The 17,883-nt window shown below is 47.1% G+C and overlaps 1 protein-coding gene across 1 annotated transcript in view; it reads right to left on the bottom strand.

The window, feature by feature from the left end:
• FLII (FLII actin remodeling protein) overlaps nucleotides 1–17,883 on the bottom strand; it is a 57,381-nt gene that overhangs the window by 35,340 nt on the left and 4,158 nt on the right. The window contains exons 2-9 of the mRNA XM_082199621.1: nucleotides 14,062–14,172; nucleotides 12,858–12,929; nucleotides 10,965–11,045; nucleotides 10,009–10,094; nucleotides 6,016–6,177; nucleotides 3,076–3,179; nucleotides 2,103–2,278; nucleotides 21–178 (exon numbers count right to left, since the gene is read on the bottom strand). Of these exons, the coding sequence (XP_082055747.1) occupies nucleotides 21–178; nucleotides 2,103–2,278; nucleotides 3,076–3,179; nucleotides 6,016–6,177; nucleotides 10,009–10,094; nucleotides 10,965–11,045; nucleotides 12,858–12,929; nucleotides 14,062–14,172 (950 nt within the window). The remainder of the gene's footprint in view (nucleotides 1–20; nucleotides 179–2,102; nucleotides 2,279–3,075; nucleotides 3,180–6,015; nucleotides 6,178–10,008; nucleotides 10,095–10,964; nucleotides 11,046–12,857; nucleotides 12,930–14,061; nucleotides 14,173–17,883) is intronic.

Genomic DNA, 17,883 nt, shown 5'->3' with positions numbered 1-17,883 from the left:
TGGAGGAGGGCTTGGCATACCTGCAGAGGCTTTCTGGAATCAGTTCCAAGTTGTTGTTTGCAGCCATGAATTCCTCCAGGGAGACTAGCTTCCCGATCCCCGAAGGAATGCCGTCAAAGTCCAGCTTGTTGGAGTTCAGGTAGAGTTTCTTCAGCTTGGTCAGCTTACAGATGGCCGACTAGGGTGGAAACACGTGCAAAGAGTCAAAAAGAGCAAGGGAGATTTGCTCATGAATTCATTTGTTGATCCATTCATTAACTCGCTCATTTTAAACACTGATTTTTCTGCAAGGTTGGGCACTGAAAAGAGTTTGGTGCCCCCATATATATATCTAATTCAAAATATAAATCCCAAAATATAAGTTTATTTTTCAAAATGAAACAAAACCTATAGTAAGATGGAAAAGAATGTTTATTTTCATTTATATTTGAAAAATGCTCTCTTACTTTTTCTAACTGCAAAATCTTAAATTAGATCCTCAAAACTAATCTTACGTCAAGGGTAGGCAAACTAAGGCCCGGGGGCTGGATCCGGTCTAATCACCTTCTAAATCCGGCCCGCGGACGGTCTGGGAATCACCGTGTTTTTACATGAGTAGAATGTGTCCTTTTATTTAAAATGCATCTCTGGGTTATTTGTGGGGCATAGGAATTCGCTCTCCCTGCCCCCAAATATAGTCCGGCCCCCCACAAGGTCTGAGGGACAGTGGGCCGGCCCCCTGCTGAAAAGGTTTGCTGACCCCTGTCCTACGTAATACACCTCCTTATATACCATATTTTCTGCTTTATAAGACGCACCAGACCATAAGACGCACCTAGTTTTTGGAGGAGGAAAACAAGAAAAAAAATATTCTGAATCCCAGAAGCCAGAACAGCGCTGTGCAGCGATCCCTCTCGCTGTTCTGGCTTCTGGGATAGCCATGCAGCCTGCATTCGCTCCATAAGACGCACACATACTTCCCCTTACTTTTTAGGAGGGGGAAAGTGCGTTTTATAGAGCGAAAAATACGGTAATATATTTTTTTAAACTGCCGCTATATCTGAATTGTCTGTTATACCCAATTGCAATTCAACGTATTCCTGTTGTGTTTTATGATTTTCCTGATATTGTAAGTGACCCGGAACTGGTCTGTGACTGATAAAGACTCTCCTCCCTGGAAGAGAGGGGAGTGGTTGTGGGCGGGAGACCGAGCTCCACCCCTGGTAGGGGGCATTAGCCCCCTCCCCTCCTACCTGGCTGGTGCCCACGCCCACCGGAGGTGGCCAACCAGGTGTCTCCGGGGGGCGTGTGTAGCAGCTTAATGCTGTGGTGCCAGCTCCGCCTCCTCCTCATTCGTCGTCGTCCCTCAGCGAGTCACCCACCCTCCACTCCCATTTAGCTCAGGGTATAGGTTTTTGGCCTTGCTATGAACCTTAGGCTGGTCGCCCTGGTTGTCCGGGGGGCCTGGTAGGAATTTTTCCATTAGGCATTAGGCCTTCTGGTTTTTTCGCCTACCTCGTAGCAATCGTCACAACTTTTGTGGTATTGGTGGGTAGGTTAGGCCTTGGAATAATGTGTTGTGCTGTGTCAAGGGCTGGGTGTGGCCATCGCCTATGCTATCTACCGTGGGTTATTCCGTTAAAGGAATCTGGCGGTCGTGTATTCCGTCCGATGCCTGCTTGGCGGGAGGCCATGGCACGACCCTCGGTGACATCAGGGGGTGAGCCTATAGTTGGATGAGCATCAACAGGCTCCACCTACTGTTGAATAAACCCACCACCTATAGTCATCCAATGCCTAAGCCAATACCTTTTCACTGCTGTAATCAATAAAGTTGTGGCCTTTTCTTGTCCATTAACCTTATATCACGTGTCCTGGTGTATTTATTTCACATCGCGGGGTCGGGCCCTCAATCCACAATAGTAAAATTCTAATTCTTCCTCGCAGTCTTCTCCCTCGTCTCCCTCTGACCACTCATCGTTGTCCTACCGCCACCGACCCCCTGGCTCTGAGCCTTCTTTCCGTGGGGGTCCCCAGCTGCTTCCTCCCACCATTCCTCTGCAGCCAACCAGTAGCATGGCAGAGCTGGTGTCCCAGTTACCTGGACAGGGAACGCCACCTACCGGCAAGGAGGTAAGCTGGTTCCTGGACAGATTGAGGGTCTCCAGCTGGCACCACTGGTCAATGCAGAGGGAGAGCTCTCCAATTTGGTTGCTGCTGAGATTGAGGTGCCGTATGTTGGACAGGGTGTAGAGACACTCGGGGACGCGGGTCAGGTCATTACAGGAGAAGTCCACATCTGAGCATAGGAGGAGGAGGAAAGAATGAAAGTGAGGAGAGTCAGAGTTCAACAAGGGTGGGTTCTGGATGCAAGCCACGTGGGCTACAGGGTCCCAGGGGAGCCTCCCCATAACCTGGTGCCCTCCAACAATTCTCTGCACCCATAACACAGCACAGCTCCCAGAATCCTTTGCAGGAAGTCAAGCCTGCTCAAAGTGATACCTAGTGCTCTAAATTGGTTCGGTGTGAATGTGGCCCCAGTCTATGAATTTAATTCAGGAACATATACGTTTCTTTAGTGGTGCAACCCTAGGCATGCCTACCAAAAACAATCCTATCAAGTAAATAAATAAATAAATAAATAAATAAATTATTATTTATACCCCCGCCCATCTGGCTGGGTTTCCCCAGCCACTCTGAGCGGCTCCCAACAGAATATTAAAAACATGATAAAACATCAAACATTAAAAACTTCCCTAAAGAGGGCTGCCTTCAGATGTCTTCTAAAAGTCAGGGAGTTGCGTATTTCCTTGACATCTGAGGGGAGGGCGTTCCACAGGGTGGGTGCCACTACTGAGAAGGCCCTCTGCCTGGTTCCCTGTAAGCTCACTTCTCGCAGTGAGGGAACCACCAGAAGGCCCTCAGCGCTGGACCTCAGTGTCCGGGCTGAATGATGGGGTGGAGACGCTCCTTCAGGTAGTTCCACGAGACTTACTTCCAGGGAAACATGCAGAGAGCTGCAGCCTCGGATTCTTCTTCACAGGCTGCTCAATGCACAGAGCTGAGCCCATTCACACATTTCCTTGGGAATCATACCTGCAAGATTTGACAAGCCTTCCAAGCTTGTGGGAAGGTTGCTCTGGGTCCGTTGTGTGTTCCTGAGGTGGAGCGTCTGCAAGGCCACCATTGCTGGGAGTTGCCTTCAGTTGAAAGAGAGGGGGAAAGAGGACAATGACAAGATGAAACCCTGAAGGATTAATTATCAGGTGTTCCCAATTCCTGCCTTAAAAAACTAACATTTATTGTGGCATAAGCTTTTTGTGGACTAGGGGCGACTTCCTTAAATGCAAGACAGGACTATTGTCTCCCATGCATCTAGGTGCAAATTGACAGGCATGCATTTTGCAAAAATAAAATAAGATAATCTTTTTTAGATTGTATACCTTTGAATTGTATACCTATTATATGGAAGCTGACAACCAGACAACAAAAATGGATCCTACAGCCAGCAGACTGGGATTGATGAACTGGAAGAACAAAAATATGCTCCCCTTTAATCAATGGACTGAAGAGAACACTTGCAACAGACTTTGTTTGGATAAATATACTGATATTTGGAGTGAGCACAAGTAGGTTATAAATGTCATATACCGTACTTTTCCATGCATAAGACTAGATTTTGGGGGGTCTTCTTATACCTGGGTAGTGCATAGGGTGGATGTTTCATCGGTTGCTGCCATAGCTGTCAGTGGCTATTGTGCGTGTTATTGGTTGCTGCATCAAGAGTGGGGTTGATTTGCCGACACTGCGACAAATGGGCGGGATAGACGAGGGGCAGATTTTGCGGCGCGTGCGGGTGAGTGATTTTTGGCCTTTCTCCTTAAAAAAAAGCTCAACAACTTTGCACCATCTCCCCCATTTTCTTAAATTTGAGTCCCCCAAAATAGGGAGTGTCTTATACATGGGGGAGTTTTATGCATGGAAAAGTATGGTATTAGCATATATGAAAATCATATCTATATCAGCATATATTGCAGTCTCTTTTTTCTTTTTTCCACCTTATTTTGTACAAGGGAAAAAAATCTTTTATTTTATTTTTATTATAAAGGCATGCATTTCACAAGGTTAGGAAGTGTGAAGGGAAGCCGTGGGCGGGGGGGGGGCTCCTCCTCAGCCTTGGGGTGCAAGCCCTGCCCCGCACAGGTCTCAGAAGTTTTGAGGTCAGCTCCGATTACACGGTGAAAATGGAAGGCACTCTGTACAATCTCAGAGGTAGTCTCTTCTTTTTCACATGCAGAGGAGCAAAATGGAGCTAGGTGTGTGGCCTCACTGGTCTCTTTCAATTTAATACAGCCCACCACCAAAAAAACAAGAAACAAAAGCTGGCTCAAAGGGCTGTAGGGTCTTCCTTTTCGAAAGAAAAGCCTCAAAAGTACCACCTATTGGAAAAATTATACATGTTTGTTGTCTTTTGTGTTTGTTTTTATGTTTTGTTGTTGTCTGTATAAAATGTGAAAACCTAATAAAAATCTTTTTAAAAAAAGTAAAAAAAAAGTACCACCTATTGGATGGATCAGTGGCACAGATTTTGACATGTGTCCTCCTCTGGTTAATAATAATGATAATAAATAATAATAATAATAATAATAATAATAATAATAATAATAATAATAATAATTTATTTGTACCCCGCCCATCTGGCAGGGTTTCCCCAGCCACTCTGGGCGGCTTCCAAAAATGCATCAAAATGTCACACGTTAAAAACTTTCCTGAACAGGGCTGCCTTCAGATGTCTTCTAAATATAGTTGTTTATTTCCTTGACATCTGGTGGGAGGGCGTTCCACAGGGCGGGTGCCGCTATCAAGAAGGCCCTCTGCCTGGTTCCTTGTAACTTCACTTCTTGCAGGGAGGGAACCACCAGAAGGCCATCAGCGTTGGACCTTGGTGTCCAGGCTGAACAATGTGAGTGGAGACGCTCCTTCAGGTATACAGGGCTGAGGCCGTTTAGGGCTTTAAAGGTCAACCCCAACACTTTGAATTGTGCTCGGAAACGTACTGGGAGCCAATACAGGTCTTTCAAGACCTGTGTTATATGGTCTCGGCGGCCGCTCCCAGTCACCAGTCCAGCTGCTGCATTCTGGATTAGTTGTAGTTTCCAGATCACCTTCAAAGGTAGCCCCACGTAGAGTGCATTGCAGTAGTCCAAGCGGGAGATAACTAGAGCATGCACCACTCTGGCGAGACAGTCCGCGGACAAGTGGAAGGTATACACCTTGGTGTGCCTGAACTTTGACCCCTCCCTGCCCCGATCACACTTTCCCATCTACATTCCCAACCATGAGGACTAAGCACCTTTGCGTTTTGAAAAGCGCCAAAGGAAACTGGAAAGGCCTGGAAAGGAAATGGTCAAAGGCCTGGAAACGATGCCTTATGAGGAACGGCTAAGGGAGCTGGGCATGTTTAGCCTGGAGAAGAGGAGGTGAAGGGGTGATATGATAGCCATGTTCAAATATATAAAAGGATGTCACATAGAGGAGGGAGAAAGGTTGTTTTCTGCTGCTCCAGAGAAGCGGACACGGAGCAATGGATCCAAACTACAGGAAAGAAGATTCCACCTAAACATTAGGAAGAACTTCCTGACAGTAAGAGCTGTTCGACAGTGGAATTTGCTGCCAAGGAGTGTGGTGGAGTCTCCTACTTTGGAGGTCTTTAAGCAGAGGCTTGACAACCATATGTCAGGAGTGCTCTGGTGGTGTTTCCTGCTTGGCAGGGGGTTGGACTCGATGGCCCTTGTGGTCTCTTCCAACTCTATGATTCTATATCTATATTTTCCATTTTGTCTTTATATGCAGATATGGTTCAAGCCTTGAAATTCTATGAAACCTGACAGCTTCAAGGTGCTCACAGCCTGTCCCTCCAACCCCAGTTCCTTTGCTCGAACACACAGCAAAATGAGCGCGACTGCAGCCGCGGAAAGACTGCAGAAGGCCTGCTCTCGCTCTCCTGCCCCCTTCCCCAGCTCCCAGCCACCTCACCTGAGCTGCGCATGCAGGAGAGGGTTGTTATTCAAAATCAAGGTCTGCAGGTGCACCAGGCGCCTCATCTGGGGGGGGAGGCTCTCCAGCTTGTTGTCACTCAAATCCAGGTAGAGCAGGTCTGTCAGGTTGATGAACAGCTGGTTGGGGATGTTGTCGATGCTGCAGGGAGAAAGGGAGAGGAATGGCACACCTTGTCTGGCAGGTTCCAGCAAGGAAGCGTAACCACAGCTGGAGATTGGAGAGATCAAGGGTGGGCTGGAGGGAACCCCTTTCTGCACCAGGCCTTCACATCTGAACAAGAAGCTCAAAATGGACAGCTATGATTACCGTATTTTTCGCCCCATAGGACCAACCGGCCCATAGGACGCATCAAGTTTTTGGGGGGGGGAATAAAGGGGGGGGAATTATTTCCCCCCCAGGCGCTTGTGGGGCCGGCAGCGGGGAGAAGCGCTCTTCTCCCCACCGCCCGCCTTCAGATCAGGTCCGGGGACAGCGGTGAGACGTGCTGCGCCTCCCCACTGTCCCCGGAGCTTGTGGGGCTGGCAGTGGGGTTTCCCCGCCATCAGCCTCCAAACCACTTTGGGAGACAGCGGGATGGCGGCGTTCCGCCTCCCTCTGTCCCCCGACCTTGTGGGGCTGGCGCTAGGGCTCTCCTGAAGCCCGGAGAGCGAGAGGGGTCGGTGTGCACCGACCCCTCTCGCTCTCCAGGCTTCAGCGAAAGCCTGCATTCGCCCCATAGGACGCACACACATTTCCCCTTCATTTTTGGAGGGGAAAAAGTGCGTCCTATAGGGCGAAAAAGACGGTATATCACTGCCACCTTATCACGGAGGGAGAATCTGCAGCCCTCCAGACGTAGCTGCAAGCCACCTGCCATCATCCCCAGCCACTGGCCATATTGGCGGGGGCTTATGGGACTTGGGTCCCATTCATAAGGGCAACCGGTTTAGTCACTGCTCGCTAGGATTATATTCTTGCAACTTTTAATTCAGCAAAAAAGGCAGGAAACTCTGGGGTGAAACAATAGAAATATTCTCCATTAGAATGCATTGGCTAAAACTAGTACTAAACTCCTAGATCAGGCATAGGTAAACTCCCGCCCTCCAGATGTTTTGGGACTACAATTCCCACCGTCCCTAGCTAACAAGACCAGTGGTCAGAGATGATGGGAATTGTATTTTTTTTTTAAAGATATTTATTAAAATTTCAGCATATTACAAAAATAAGAGAAAAAAGTAAAAGAAAACAAAAGAAAATAAAAATACAAATACAAAGTAACAACAGTTAAAAACAAATCAGTCTTTCCATATCTTGTCTTTCATTTGCTTGTTTCCCTGACCTCCTCACACCTCCCTTTTTTGTATTCCAGTTCAATTAGTTAATTCAGCAAATCCTTTCCCTCTTTGATTTTATCTTAATCTTTTATCTTAATATATTATAACTTTAGGTTATCACCTGTTAACAATCCATTTTTACATATTCCTTTATAATATTGCTGCTAAAAAGGGATGATGGGAATTGTAGTCCCAAACATCTGGAGGGCCAGAGCTTGCCTATGCCTGTCCTAGATTTTCAATGGTTCTCCAAGCTCCAACAACAAACTTACTCAGTGCTCTTGAAGAACCAATACGTTTCACCTTAAGGGCAGGCAAATTCCTCCCACACCCATTTCTGGATCTGCTATTAGTGTGGTTTCTGTGGCAAAACTGCCACACTCGCTTTTTTGTAGGCTTTTGAGAATAGTTAGGGATTCCTTCACTCTTCAGATCAAGGCGTGCATTTATTTGCTGCCTGCTTTCATTGTAATTTTGCTGTCTGAAGCAGCATTTATCTAGAATGGTACCTCGGGTTACAGATGCTTCAGATTACGCACTTTCGGGTTGCGCACTGCGCTGAACCCGGAAGTACCAGAAAGGGTTACTTCTGGGTTTTGGCACACGCGCAGAAACACTAAATCGTGCTTTGCACATGCGCAGAAGCGCTGAATGACCCGCATGTGTGCAGATGCGGAGCTGCAGGTTGCGAATGTGCCTCCTGCACGGATCAAATACGCAACCTGAGGTTCTACTGTATTTGGTTCCCTTCATTATAAACAAAGCTTTCTTTCTCCCCCCTCCCTTTTCTTGTGGGCATGAGACTAATTTAATGGAATATGCAGAAATGGCTAGACTGATGGGAAAGATCAGAAACCAGGAAGATCAAGCATTCCTAAAAGATTGGAATAACTTTTTTATATACTTAAAAAACCACTGTAGACAGTTAAAATCATTGGCAGGGATACAATGACATTTGTAATGTGAAATGAACTTCGGTAACTACGATTATATAACAGATGGACAACGGTAAAAGATGCAGGGAAAAAAGAAGAAAAGAAAACTTTCTTTGAAAATGGAACCCATGGAGGGAAGGGAGGAGGTCCGAAGGTTTGAAAGAACCTTTTTATTTTAATGTACAGTGGTGCCCCGCAAGACGAAATTAATTCGTTCCGCAATTTTTGTCGTCTAGCGAATTTTTCGTCTTGCGAAGCACGAAATCCCATAGGAATGCATTGAAAATCAATTAATGCGTTCCTATGGTCAAAAAAAGTCCAAACAAAGCCAAATTTGGTACAACAACAGTTTATTAACTGCTCTTTAAAGTCACACATACTGTAAAGAGCAGTTCAAAAATTTAAGGGAAAATTAATTAACTTTATAAACAAAACATGTCTTTGTTTTTAGTCAAAGAAAAAAAGTCGCGAGACGTTTTCGTCTTGCGAAGCAAGCCCATAGGGGAAATTCGTCTTGCGAGGCAAATCGCGAACGGAAAAAACTTTCGTCTAGCGAGTTTTTTGTATTGCGAGGCATTCGTCTTGCGGGGCACCACTGTATTGGAATGGTTAAAGTTGTTATGTACAAATTCATGTAAAACCAATAAAAAAGTATATGTGTGTGTGTGTGTGTATTTTTCGCTCCATAGGGTGCACCGGACCATAGGGCGCACCCAGTTTTTAGGGGGGGAAATAAAGGGGAAAAAATTATCCCCCCCCAGCCCCAAAGAGCAAAGAAGCCAAGACAGCCAGCGGTATCCATCCCGCTGTCTGTCTTGGCTTCCTCTTTAGCCACGCACAACTGGGAGAGGCAGCGCGCGGCTTCATTTTTAGTCGCGGGGCTGGGGAGGGGGAAACCCGAGCTTCCCCCAACCCCAGCCCCCAGAACAGATCCGGGAGCGGAGGCAAAGTTGCACAGCCTTGCCGCTGCTCCTGGAGCTTGCGGGCTGGGGGAGCGCTCCGAAGGCTTGCAGATAGCTGCCCGAAGCCCGGGGTGCGCAGCGCTGCACTCCCTGGGCTTCGGGCTGCAGGCTGCTATCCGCAAGCCTTTGGAGCCCGGTGGGAACTCCCGCCACGCTCCGAAGGCTTGCGGATAGCTTCTTGAAGCCTGGAGAGCGAGAGGGGTCGGTGCGCACCGACCCCTTTCGCTCTCCAGACTTCAGCGAAAGCCTGCATTCGCCCCATAGGATGCACACACATTTCCCCTTCATTTTTGGAGGGGGAAAAGTACGTCCTATAGAGCGAAAAATACGGTATGTATAAAAGAGACTAAGGGAAAATGCATATTCATAGCAGACACACGTCATAACTCTAGCAAAAGATCCTGGACATCTTGGTAGCATGCGTATGAATATGTGTGAGTGCTGGACACACATGTTGGTTTAGACACATAGTTTGTCACACCAGTTACTGGAAACCAGAGTTATTTAGGGGGGTGGGGCAGGGAATGTACTTTGCACTCAGTTTCTGCTTGTTTCCTAGGGGCCTCTGGTTGGCCACTGTGAGAAGAGGAAGGTGGACTAGATGGGCCACGGGCCTGATCCACCAGGTTACTCTCATGTTCTTAACACCCCCATTTTACAGAAATGTGAACCAACCACTCCCAACACACTCAGCCCTCTTGGGAAGACCCACATGTTTTCTGCCCGTTTTCCGGGGAGGAAATTCACTCCCAAACTTACCTGTTATTTTTCAGGTTCAGCACGAGCATGTTTTTGGCATTCTCAAGCTCCCGGGGACACTCCGTCAGCTGGTTGTAGCTCAGGTCCTAAGACAAAACAAAGAGAGATGAATCAAAAGGCGGACTTCTGCATTTGGGCTGACCAGCAGCTGCCCCAAAGGCGTTCAAGCTTTCCAGGGGTCAGAAGATTTGAATAGCAATTCATAAATAAGCTTGCAATTAGCAAGATAGGTAGAGGGACCACAGAGCCACAGAGTGTAGGGCTTGCTAATCAGAAGGTCAGCGGTTCGAATCCCCGCGACGGGGTGAGCTCCCGTTGTTCGGTCCCAGCTCCTGCCCACCTAGCAGTTCGAAAGCACGTCAAAGTGCAAGTAGATAAATGCGCTGCTCTGGTTTGCCAGAAGCGGCTTCGTCATGCTGGCCACATGACCCGGAAGCTGTATGCTGGCTCCCTCGGCCAGTAAAGCGAGATGAGCACCGCAACCCCAGAGTCGGCCACGACTGGACCTAATGGTCAGGGGTCCCTTTACCTTTACCTAGCAAGATAGGTGGTGACTCACAAACTGCAGCAATCAATTATTTATTATTTATTATTATTATTATTATTATTATTATTATTATTATTATTATTATTATTATCATTATCTTCCTTGATCTAAAGAGCTCAAGGAAAGCAAACCCCTTGCTTTTTGCACTGCCTTGAGTTCTTCTCTCTGCCTTGAGCTTCTGCAGAGGGAACCTAGGAGTCAATCCTCAGGGTCCAACTCGCCTCTTCTCACTTTGATTGGCTCCAATCGGCACAAAGGGCGAGAAGACGTCTTCTCAGTGGCTAAAACGCTCCCCGTTCATGCAGAGACCCGTCTGCAGAAATAGTAATGGGTCTTCGACCCCCTGTGACCCCGAACCGCTACACCAATGTGCCCATCGCAGCCACAGAGCAATGGGGCCCAAACATACCAACACAGAGAGGTCGTCGAGCTGGAAGATGTCATCAGGAACCCCAGAGTTCTTCAGGCAGTTGGCACGAGCAACAATGGCCTAGAGGAATGTCGAAAGAGGTCAGGAAGAAATGACAAGGATACAAGTATTATATTTACAGCACCTAAACCAGACCACCAAGTCAGAATAAAAGATATCGGCTTCACGGACCACAGTTACCACACTCACTGAGCCTAACTTGGTCTCCGCCTAACAAATGCATGTCATAGCTCAATTTTCTAACAATACCAAAGAGCATTTTGTTGTCCCATTTTTAACATTATAGGTGCGCAGATTTGCTAAAAGCTCCCTTCAAGGAGAGGTGCTGTCCTTGCAATCGGTCTCAGGGTCGTGGGTTTGAACCCCACATTGGGCGAAAGACTCCCACGTCGCTTCGACTAGGTCTTTTCCAACTCTACAATTCTATGATTCTATGCGTCATTCTGCTGTAAATCCTAACAGGGGCCTGGGGAATGCATAGGGCAGTTTCCTGGTCAATTTTTAGAGACCCTTTGGGGCCCAGAGGGGCTGTGGTGACCCAGTCAGATGGGTGAGCTACAAATAAAAAGTATGACGATACAGTGGACGCTCGGGTTGTGAACGTGATGCGTGCGGGATGCACGTTCACAACCAACAGCATTAGCAACCCGCGTCTGTGCACGTGCGTGTTGCGATTCGGCGCTTCTGCGCAAAGAGCGATTTAGCGCTTCTGTGCATGCGCGACCGCTGAAACCCGGAATTAACCCGTTCCGGTACTTCCGGGTTTCAGCGGTCCGCAACCTGAAGAAACGCAACCTGAAGCGTCTGTAACCCGAGGTATGACTGTACTGATCTTCCTTGAGGATCAGCGGGTCTGTTAAATCCATTACTGAACAGATGGCAATATATCTGAGCGTTGCAATATCTCTTAGACCTGCTACGGCCGCTAGCTCTAAAAGGGGATTGGACAAATTCAGAGGACAAGGCTCTCAATGGCTACTACAGCCTTCAATACTGGAGGCAGCAAGGCTTTCGAAGACCAGCTGCAGGTGGAAAGAGTTTTGCTCTTGTGATCAAGTTCTACCTATGAGTTTCCCACAGGCATTTGGTTGGCTGCCTTGAGAACAGGACGCTGGACTGCGTGGGCCTTATGCCTGATCCAGCACGGTCATCGTACGTTCTTAACTTGCCCCTTTTGTTCTTCCGAGGCCGCAATTAAGAGGTGGTTTGTGGGGGGGGGTTGTATTTGAATGGCTGGCTAACGGTTACAGACATTTGACAGGACCGAAACCAGAGCCATCAGAGAGGAGAAGATGAATACAGTCATAACTCGGATTGAAGTAGCTTCAAGTTAAATATAGTGGTACCTCAGGTTAAGTACTTAATTCGTTCCGGAGGTCCGTTCTTAACCTGAAACTGTTCTTAACCTGAAGCACCACTTTAGCTAATGGGGCCTCCCGCTGCCGCTGCACCGCTACTGCACAATTTCTGTTCTCATCCTGAAGCAAAGTTCTTAACCCGGGGTACTATTTCTGGGTTAGTATGTAACCTGAAGCGTATGTAACCTGAAGCATCTGTAACCTGAGGTACCACTGTATTTTCGGGTTGCGCTCCGTGGCGACCCGGAAGTAATGGAGCACATTACTTCCAGGTTTCGCTGCTCATGCATGCGCAGACGCTCAAAAGGACGTCACGCGCATGCATGGAAGCAGCAAACCGCACACGCGCAGTCGCATGTTACGTTTACTTCAGGATGCGAATGGGGCTCCGGAACGGATCCCGTTCATATCCAGAGGTACCACTGTACGAGGAGCAGGCCAGCTGCACTGTTCTGAGCTAGCAGGGCTTCCGAGCAACAAACATGAGGATTTCAAAAAGCATTCGGAACTTTACCCGGAGGCAAGGCAGGCCGGAGAGTTCTCCATGGAGAGTGGTGAGGCTGTTGTGGCTCACGGAGAGATGTTCCTGTTTGGAAAGAAAGAAAGCACAACAGGTGAGGTTTGTGGACTTGCCTTCCTTGGAAGTTTTTGAGCTGAGGTCGGGTGGCCATTTGTCATGGAGGATCTAGTTGAGATTCCTGCATTGCAGGGGGGCTGGACTAGATAACATTTGGGGGTCCCTTCCAACTCTACAATTTGCTGCAATTGTTCAGCTGAAGAAATGAACCTGTGCTGCCAATTCTCGTAGTAGACCAGTATGAAGTAAGCAGCACATAAGCAGCACACAAAGCACTACCAAACCATTCGACTTCGTTTGATCAAACTTACCTTCGTTGAGATCTAAAGGAGCCTGGCCAAAGGAACTTTAAAGACTGAATCTTCCTTTTGGACACAATTTGAATGAGTTTTTTTTGTTTGTGGCTTCTGTAGTGGATCTTGTACAGTGGTGCCCCGCAAGACGAATGCCTCGCAAGACGGAAAACTCGCGAGACGAAAGAGTTTTCCGTTTTGGAGGTGCTTCGCAAAACGAATCTCCTATGGGCTTGCTTCGCAAGATGAAAATGTCTTGTGAGTTCCTGCAGGTTTTCGCAAGACGAAAAAACCGCTAGACGAAGAGAATCACAGAACGGATTCTTTTCGTCTTGCGAGGCACCACTGTACCTTGTTCTCTCAATTTTTGGATTATTAATATAAGATTTAGAACGTAGAATGGTTTGGTAGTGTTTTGTGTGCTGCAGTTGTTCAGCTGGTTGTGAACAGACACAGGGACTGCATTCAAGCATTGTGCGAATTGTCAAAAACATAAATAAACGCCACGTAACAAGAAGGCATGCACAATTCCCAGGTGGCCCCCTACTCAGACCCAGACCTGCTTTGCATTTGGCAAAGTCCCCCGTGTGGGGTCTCCATACCCTCATTCCTTGAGCAACGAAACCTGAGCCCAAAGCCTTGTACTTCCAACCTTGCACATTTGGCGCACATTTTCCCTTTTCTGAAACGGAAAGAGCAATCCACCCGTTTGAGCTGCTCTCGCCTTGCCTTCCCTTTTCCTAGCTCTGCCTGGATTCCCCCGCCCCTCTCAAGAAATCCCTAATGCTCCCCAGTCAGCAGAAAAGCCCCATCCGTTCCTGAGCTGCCGGCCAGGGCACGCTCCTCACCAGCTTTTGGAGGGAAGACAGCTCCTCAGGGAGGTAGCAGAGGCCAGTGCGGTTCAGTTTCAGCCATCGCAAGCTGGTCATCGACTTGACGTGCTCCGGAAAATAACCGCCCTGCAGTAAGAGGAGGAGGGGGGGAACACAGGAGACAGAGACTTAGTTATGCTCTAGAACAGGAACTCCTGATCTCAAGGTTGTGGGTTCGAATCCCACGTTGGGCAAAAAGATCCCGGCATTGCAGGGGTCGGCAAACTATGGTCTGTGGGCCAGATATGGCCCGAGGGGGTCATTAAACCACCCTCCCCCGGCCCTTGCCACCTGCTCGGTCAGTCCCCGCCGGTGGAAAAGTTTACTGACCCCTGGGCTAGATGTCCCTCCAACTCTGCAATTCTATGAATCCTAGGGGGAGGTGAGCCTTTGATATGTCATTATATTTGTATTTCCAGTTTGATTTGGTAAACCTCCCCTGGAAAGGCTAATGTTTGATGCAACCGGTCTGGGGAAATTAATGAGCAGACGCTTAGACTTGATTTCATCGGAACTGAGGTAAGATGGCAGCTACCAGCAGCGAAAAAGACCTTTGGATTGATTCGGCAGAAACACCAGCGTGTGAGGAGATGCTGCAAATTTATAGAGGGGAATCACAGACATAAAATCCACACAGAAACACATCATTGCTTGTTATAACTCGCTTTTGAGAACAACTCAGAGGCCGTGAAAGAAGGAAGGTTAACAACAGGAAGAATTAGAGAAACCATTGGAAATGACTATGAAAAGCATATGAGATATGAGATGTTTAGAACCCTCTGAACTTGAAGCATGGGAAGTCCTATTAAAAAATTATAATCTGGCAGAATATTTGGATTATTTGATATGTATATGTATAATTTGGAATTTTTAATGTACCAGAACGGGTTACTTCTGGGTTTCGGCGGTCACGCTCGTGCAAAAATGCTAAATCGCGCTTTGCGCATGCGAGGAGTGCCGAATCATAACCCGTGCGCCTTTTCTCTAAACTATAAAATCCCAAACGCTGCAGCCTTTCCTCCTGGCCGAGTCGCTCCACACCCTTGCAAGCTTGCCACTAGATGGCAGGGACAGTGTTTTAGATATCGAGGAGGGGGTGACATAGATCCAAATTCTTTCCAGCACAGATCACTTGCACAATCGCTGTTCACAGGTTAGTTAGATCACGGTTTATGACATGAGCCAACAGTGTGACGCGGCAGCTAAAAAAGCCAATGCAATTCTGGGCTGCATCAATAGGAGTATAGCATCTAGATCAAGGGAAGCAATAGTGCCACTGTATTCTGCTCTGGTCAGACCACACCTGGAGTACTGTGTCCAGTTCTGGGCACCACCGTTCAAGAAGGACACTGACAAACTGGAACGTGTCCAGAGGAGGGCAACCAAAATGGTCAAAGGCCTGGAAACGATGCCTTATGAGGAACGGCTAAGGGAGCTGGGCATGTTTAGCCTGGAGAAGAGGAGGTTAAGGGGTGATATGATAGCCATGTTCAAATATATAAAAGGATGTCACATAGAGGAGGGAGAAAGGTTGTTTTCTGCTGCTCCAGAGAAGCGGACATGGAGCAATGGATCCAAACTACAAGAAAGAAGATTCCACCTAAACATTAGGAAGAACTTCCTGACAGTCAGAGCTGTTTGACAGTGGAATTTGCTGCCAAGGAGTGTGGTGGAGTCTCCTTCTCTGGAGGTCTTTAAGCAGAGGCTTGACAACCATATGTCAGGAGTGCTCTGATGGTGTTTCCTGCTTGGCAGGGGGTTGGACTCGATGGCCCTTGTGGTCTCTTCCAACTCTAGGATTCTATGAGTCTATGATTCTATGAGCTGGGCCTGCGTGTCACTGCAAGAACATTCTCAGCCTCCAACCCTATCTCAAAGCAAAGAAACACACCCAAAAAAGCACAGCTCATTACCAAATATGACTCAAACGTTATTGCCAGCTCGAGGGCAGCCACAGAAAAGTCGGGAAAGACAAACAAAATTGCAAATATAGAAATGGAAGATGGATGGATGGAGGGGAGACAGAAAGAGTGTTCTGCAACATTTATTTATTTTTAAATTAGAGTTCTGGCTGAAAAGCTGGCTTATTTTCCTCCTCTATCCCCTTTTCCTTTTCTGTCATGTCTACTCAGGTTGTAAGTCTGGGCAGGGCAGGGATTCTACTGTTTTTATCAATCTGCACCCCTTTCTGTCTCAAAGGCAGGGTACAACTTCTTTGAATGAAATGAACAGGAACGAGACCTCGCCAATTCACAACCATCCTTCTTAATCCATTCCCTGTTTAGGGGAGTTTTTAATCACTAATAATAATAATAATAATAACAACAATAATAATTTATTATTTGTACCCCACCCATCTGGCTGGGCCTCCCCAGCCACTCTGGGTAGTTTCCAACAAATATTAAAAATACATTAAAATGCCACACATTAAAAACTTCCCTAAACAGGGCTGCCTTCAGATGTCTTCTAAATGTCAGGTAGTTGTTTATCTCTTTGACATCTGGTGGGAGGGCATTCCACAGGGCGGGTGCCACTACCGAGAAGGCCCTCTGCCTGGTTCCCTGCAATCTCACTTCTCGCAGGGAGGGAACTGCCAGAAGGCCCTTGGCGCTGGACCTTAGAGTCTGGGCTGAAGGATGGGGGTGGAGACGCTCCTTCAGGTATACTGGGCCGAGGCCGTTTAGGGCTTTCAAGGTCAGCACTTTGAATTGTGCTCAGAAACGTACTGGGAGCCGATGTATGTTTTAATGTATTTTAAATCTTTTGTTGGAAGCCGCCCAGAATGGCTGGGGAAACCCAGCTAGATGGGCGGGGTATGCATGTATAATATAATATAATATAATATAATATAATATAATATAATATAATATATACAGTCATACTTCATGTTATGTTTGCTTCATGTTATGTTCTTTCAGGTTATGTTCCATGGTGACCCGGAAGTACCGAAACTTCTGGGTTTCGCTGCTTGCGCATGCACAGAAGTGCCAAATCACACCGCGCACCTGTGTAGATACGGCGCTTCAGGTTGCGCTCTTTTCATGTTGTGAATGGGCCTATGGAACAGATCCCGTTCGCAACCAGAGGTACCACTGTAATAATATAATATAATAATATAATATAATATAATATAATATAATATAATATAATATAATATAATATAATATAATATAATATAATATAATATAATATAATATAATATATTGTATTTTTTATTGTTGTTATTATTATGGGCTTCAGATAGCACGGCAAGGAGAAGGTCCTCTCTCTGCTCAACAACTTGGAGAGCTGCCACTGGTCAAAGCAGACAGAAAATGGCTGGATGGCTTGCAATGAGAGCCTCTTCAAATGCTCAAGCAATTACTTGTTTGCACTGATGAACCATCACAGATCAAGCCTGCCTTGACACACTGCCTCAGAACCGTGGGCCATCTATTGATTCAGTTGATATTTACAGGTATGAGTCACTGAGTTATCCAATGGGAAGAAATCAAAGCGATGAACATGCAACCTTAAAAAAGGATGGGAACGCATAAGTAAATTGCAGGTTTTGGCCACAGGCTTCCAGTAGCATCTGGGATATGAAGGAACAACTAGACCTCTTGCCCAGGTGTTTCCTAGGGTGCTCTGACACTGGTGCAATTCACAGGTGCAAAGTACCGCAGAAGAAGTACCGTATTTTTCAGTGTATAAGACACCCCCTTGTATAAGACGTCCCCTATTTTGGGGACTCCAATTTAAGAAAATGGGGGGAGACTGCCCAGAGTTGGTGAGCTTTTTTCAGTGGGGATTGCCGAA

The sequence above is a fragment of the Podarcis vaucheri genome (genome assembly GCF_965113315.1).
Source record: "Podarcis vaucheri genome assembly, chromosome: 14".
NCBI classification, from domain to species: Eukaryota; Metazoa; Chordata; class Lepidosauria; order Squamata; family Lacertidae; genus Podarcis; species Podarcis vaucheri.
This window is presented reverse-complemented; position numbering and strand designations above follow the sequence as displayed.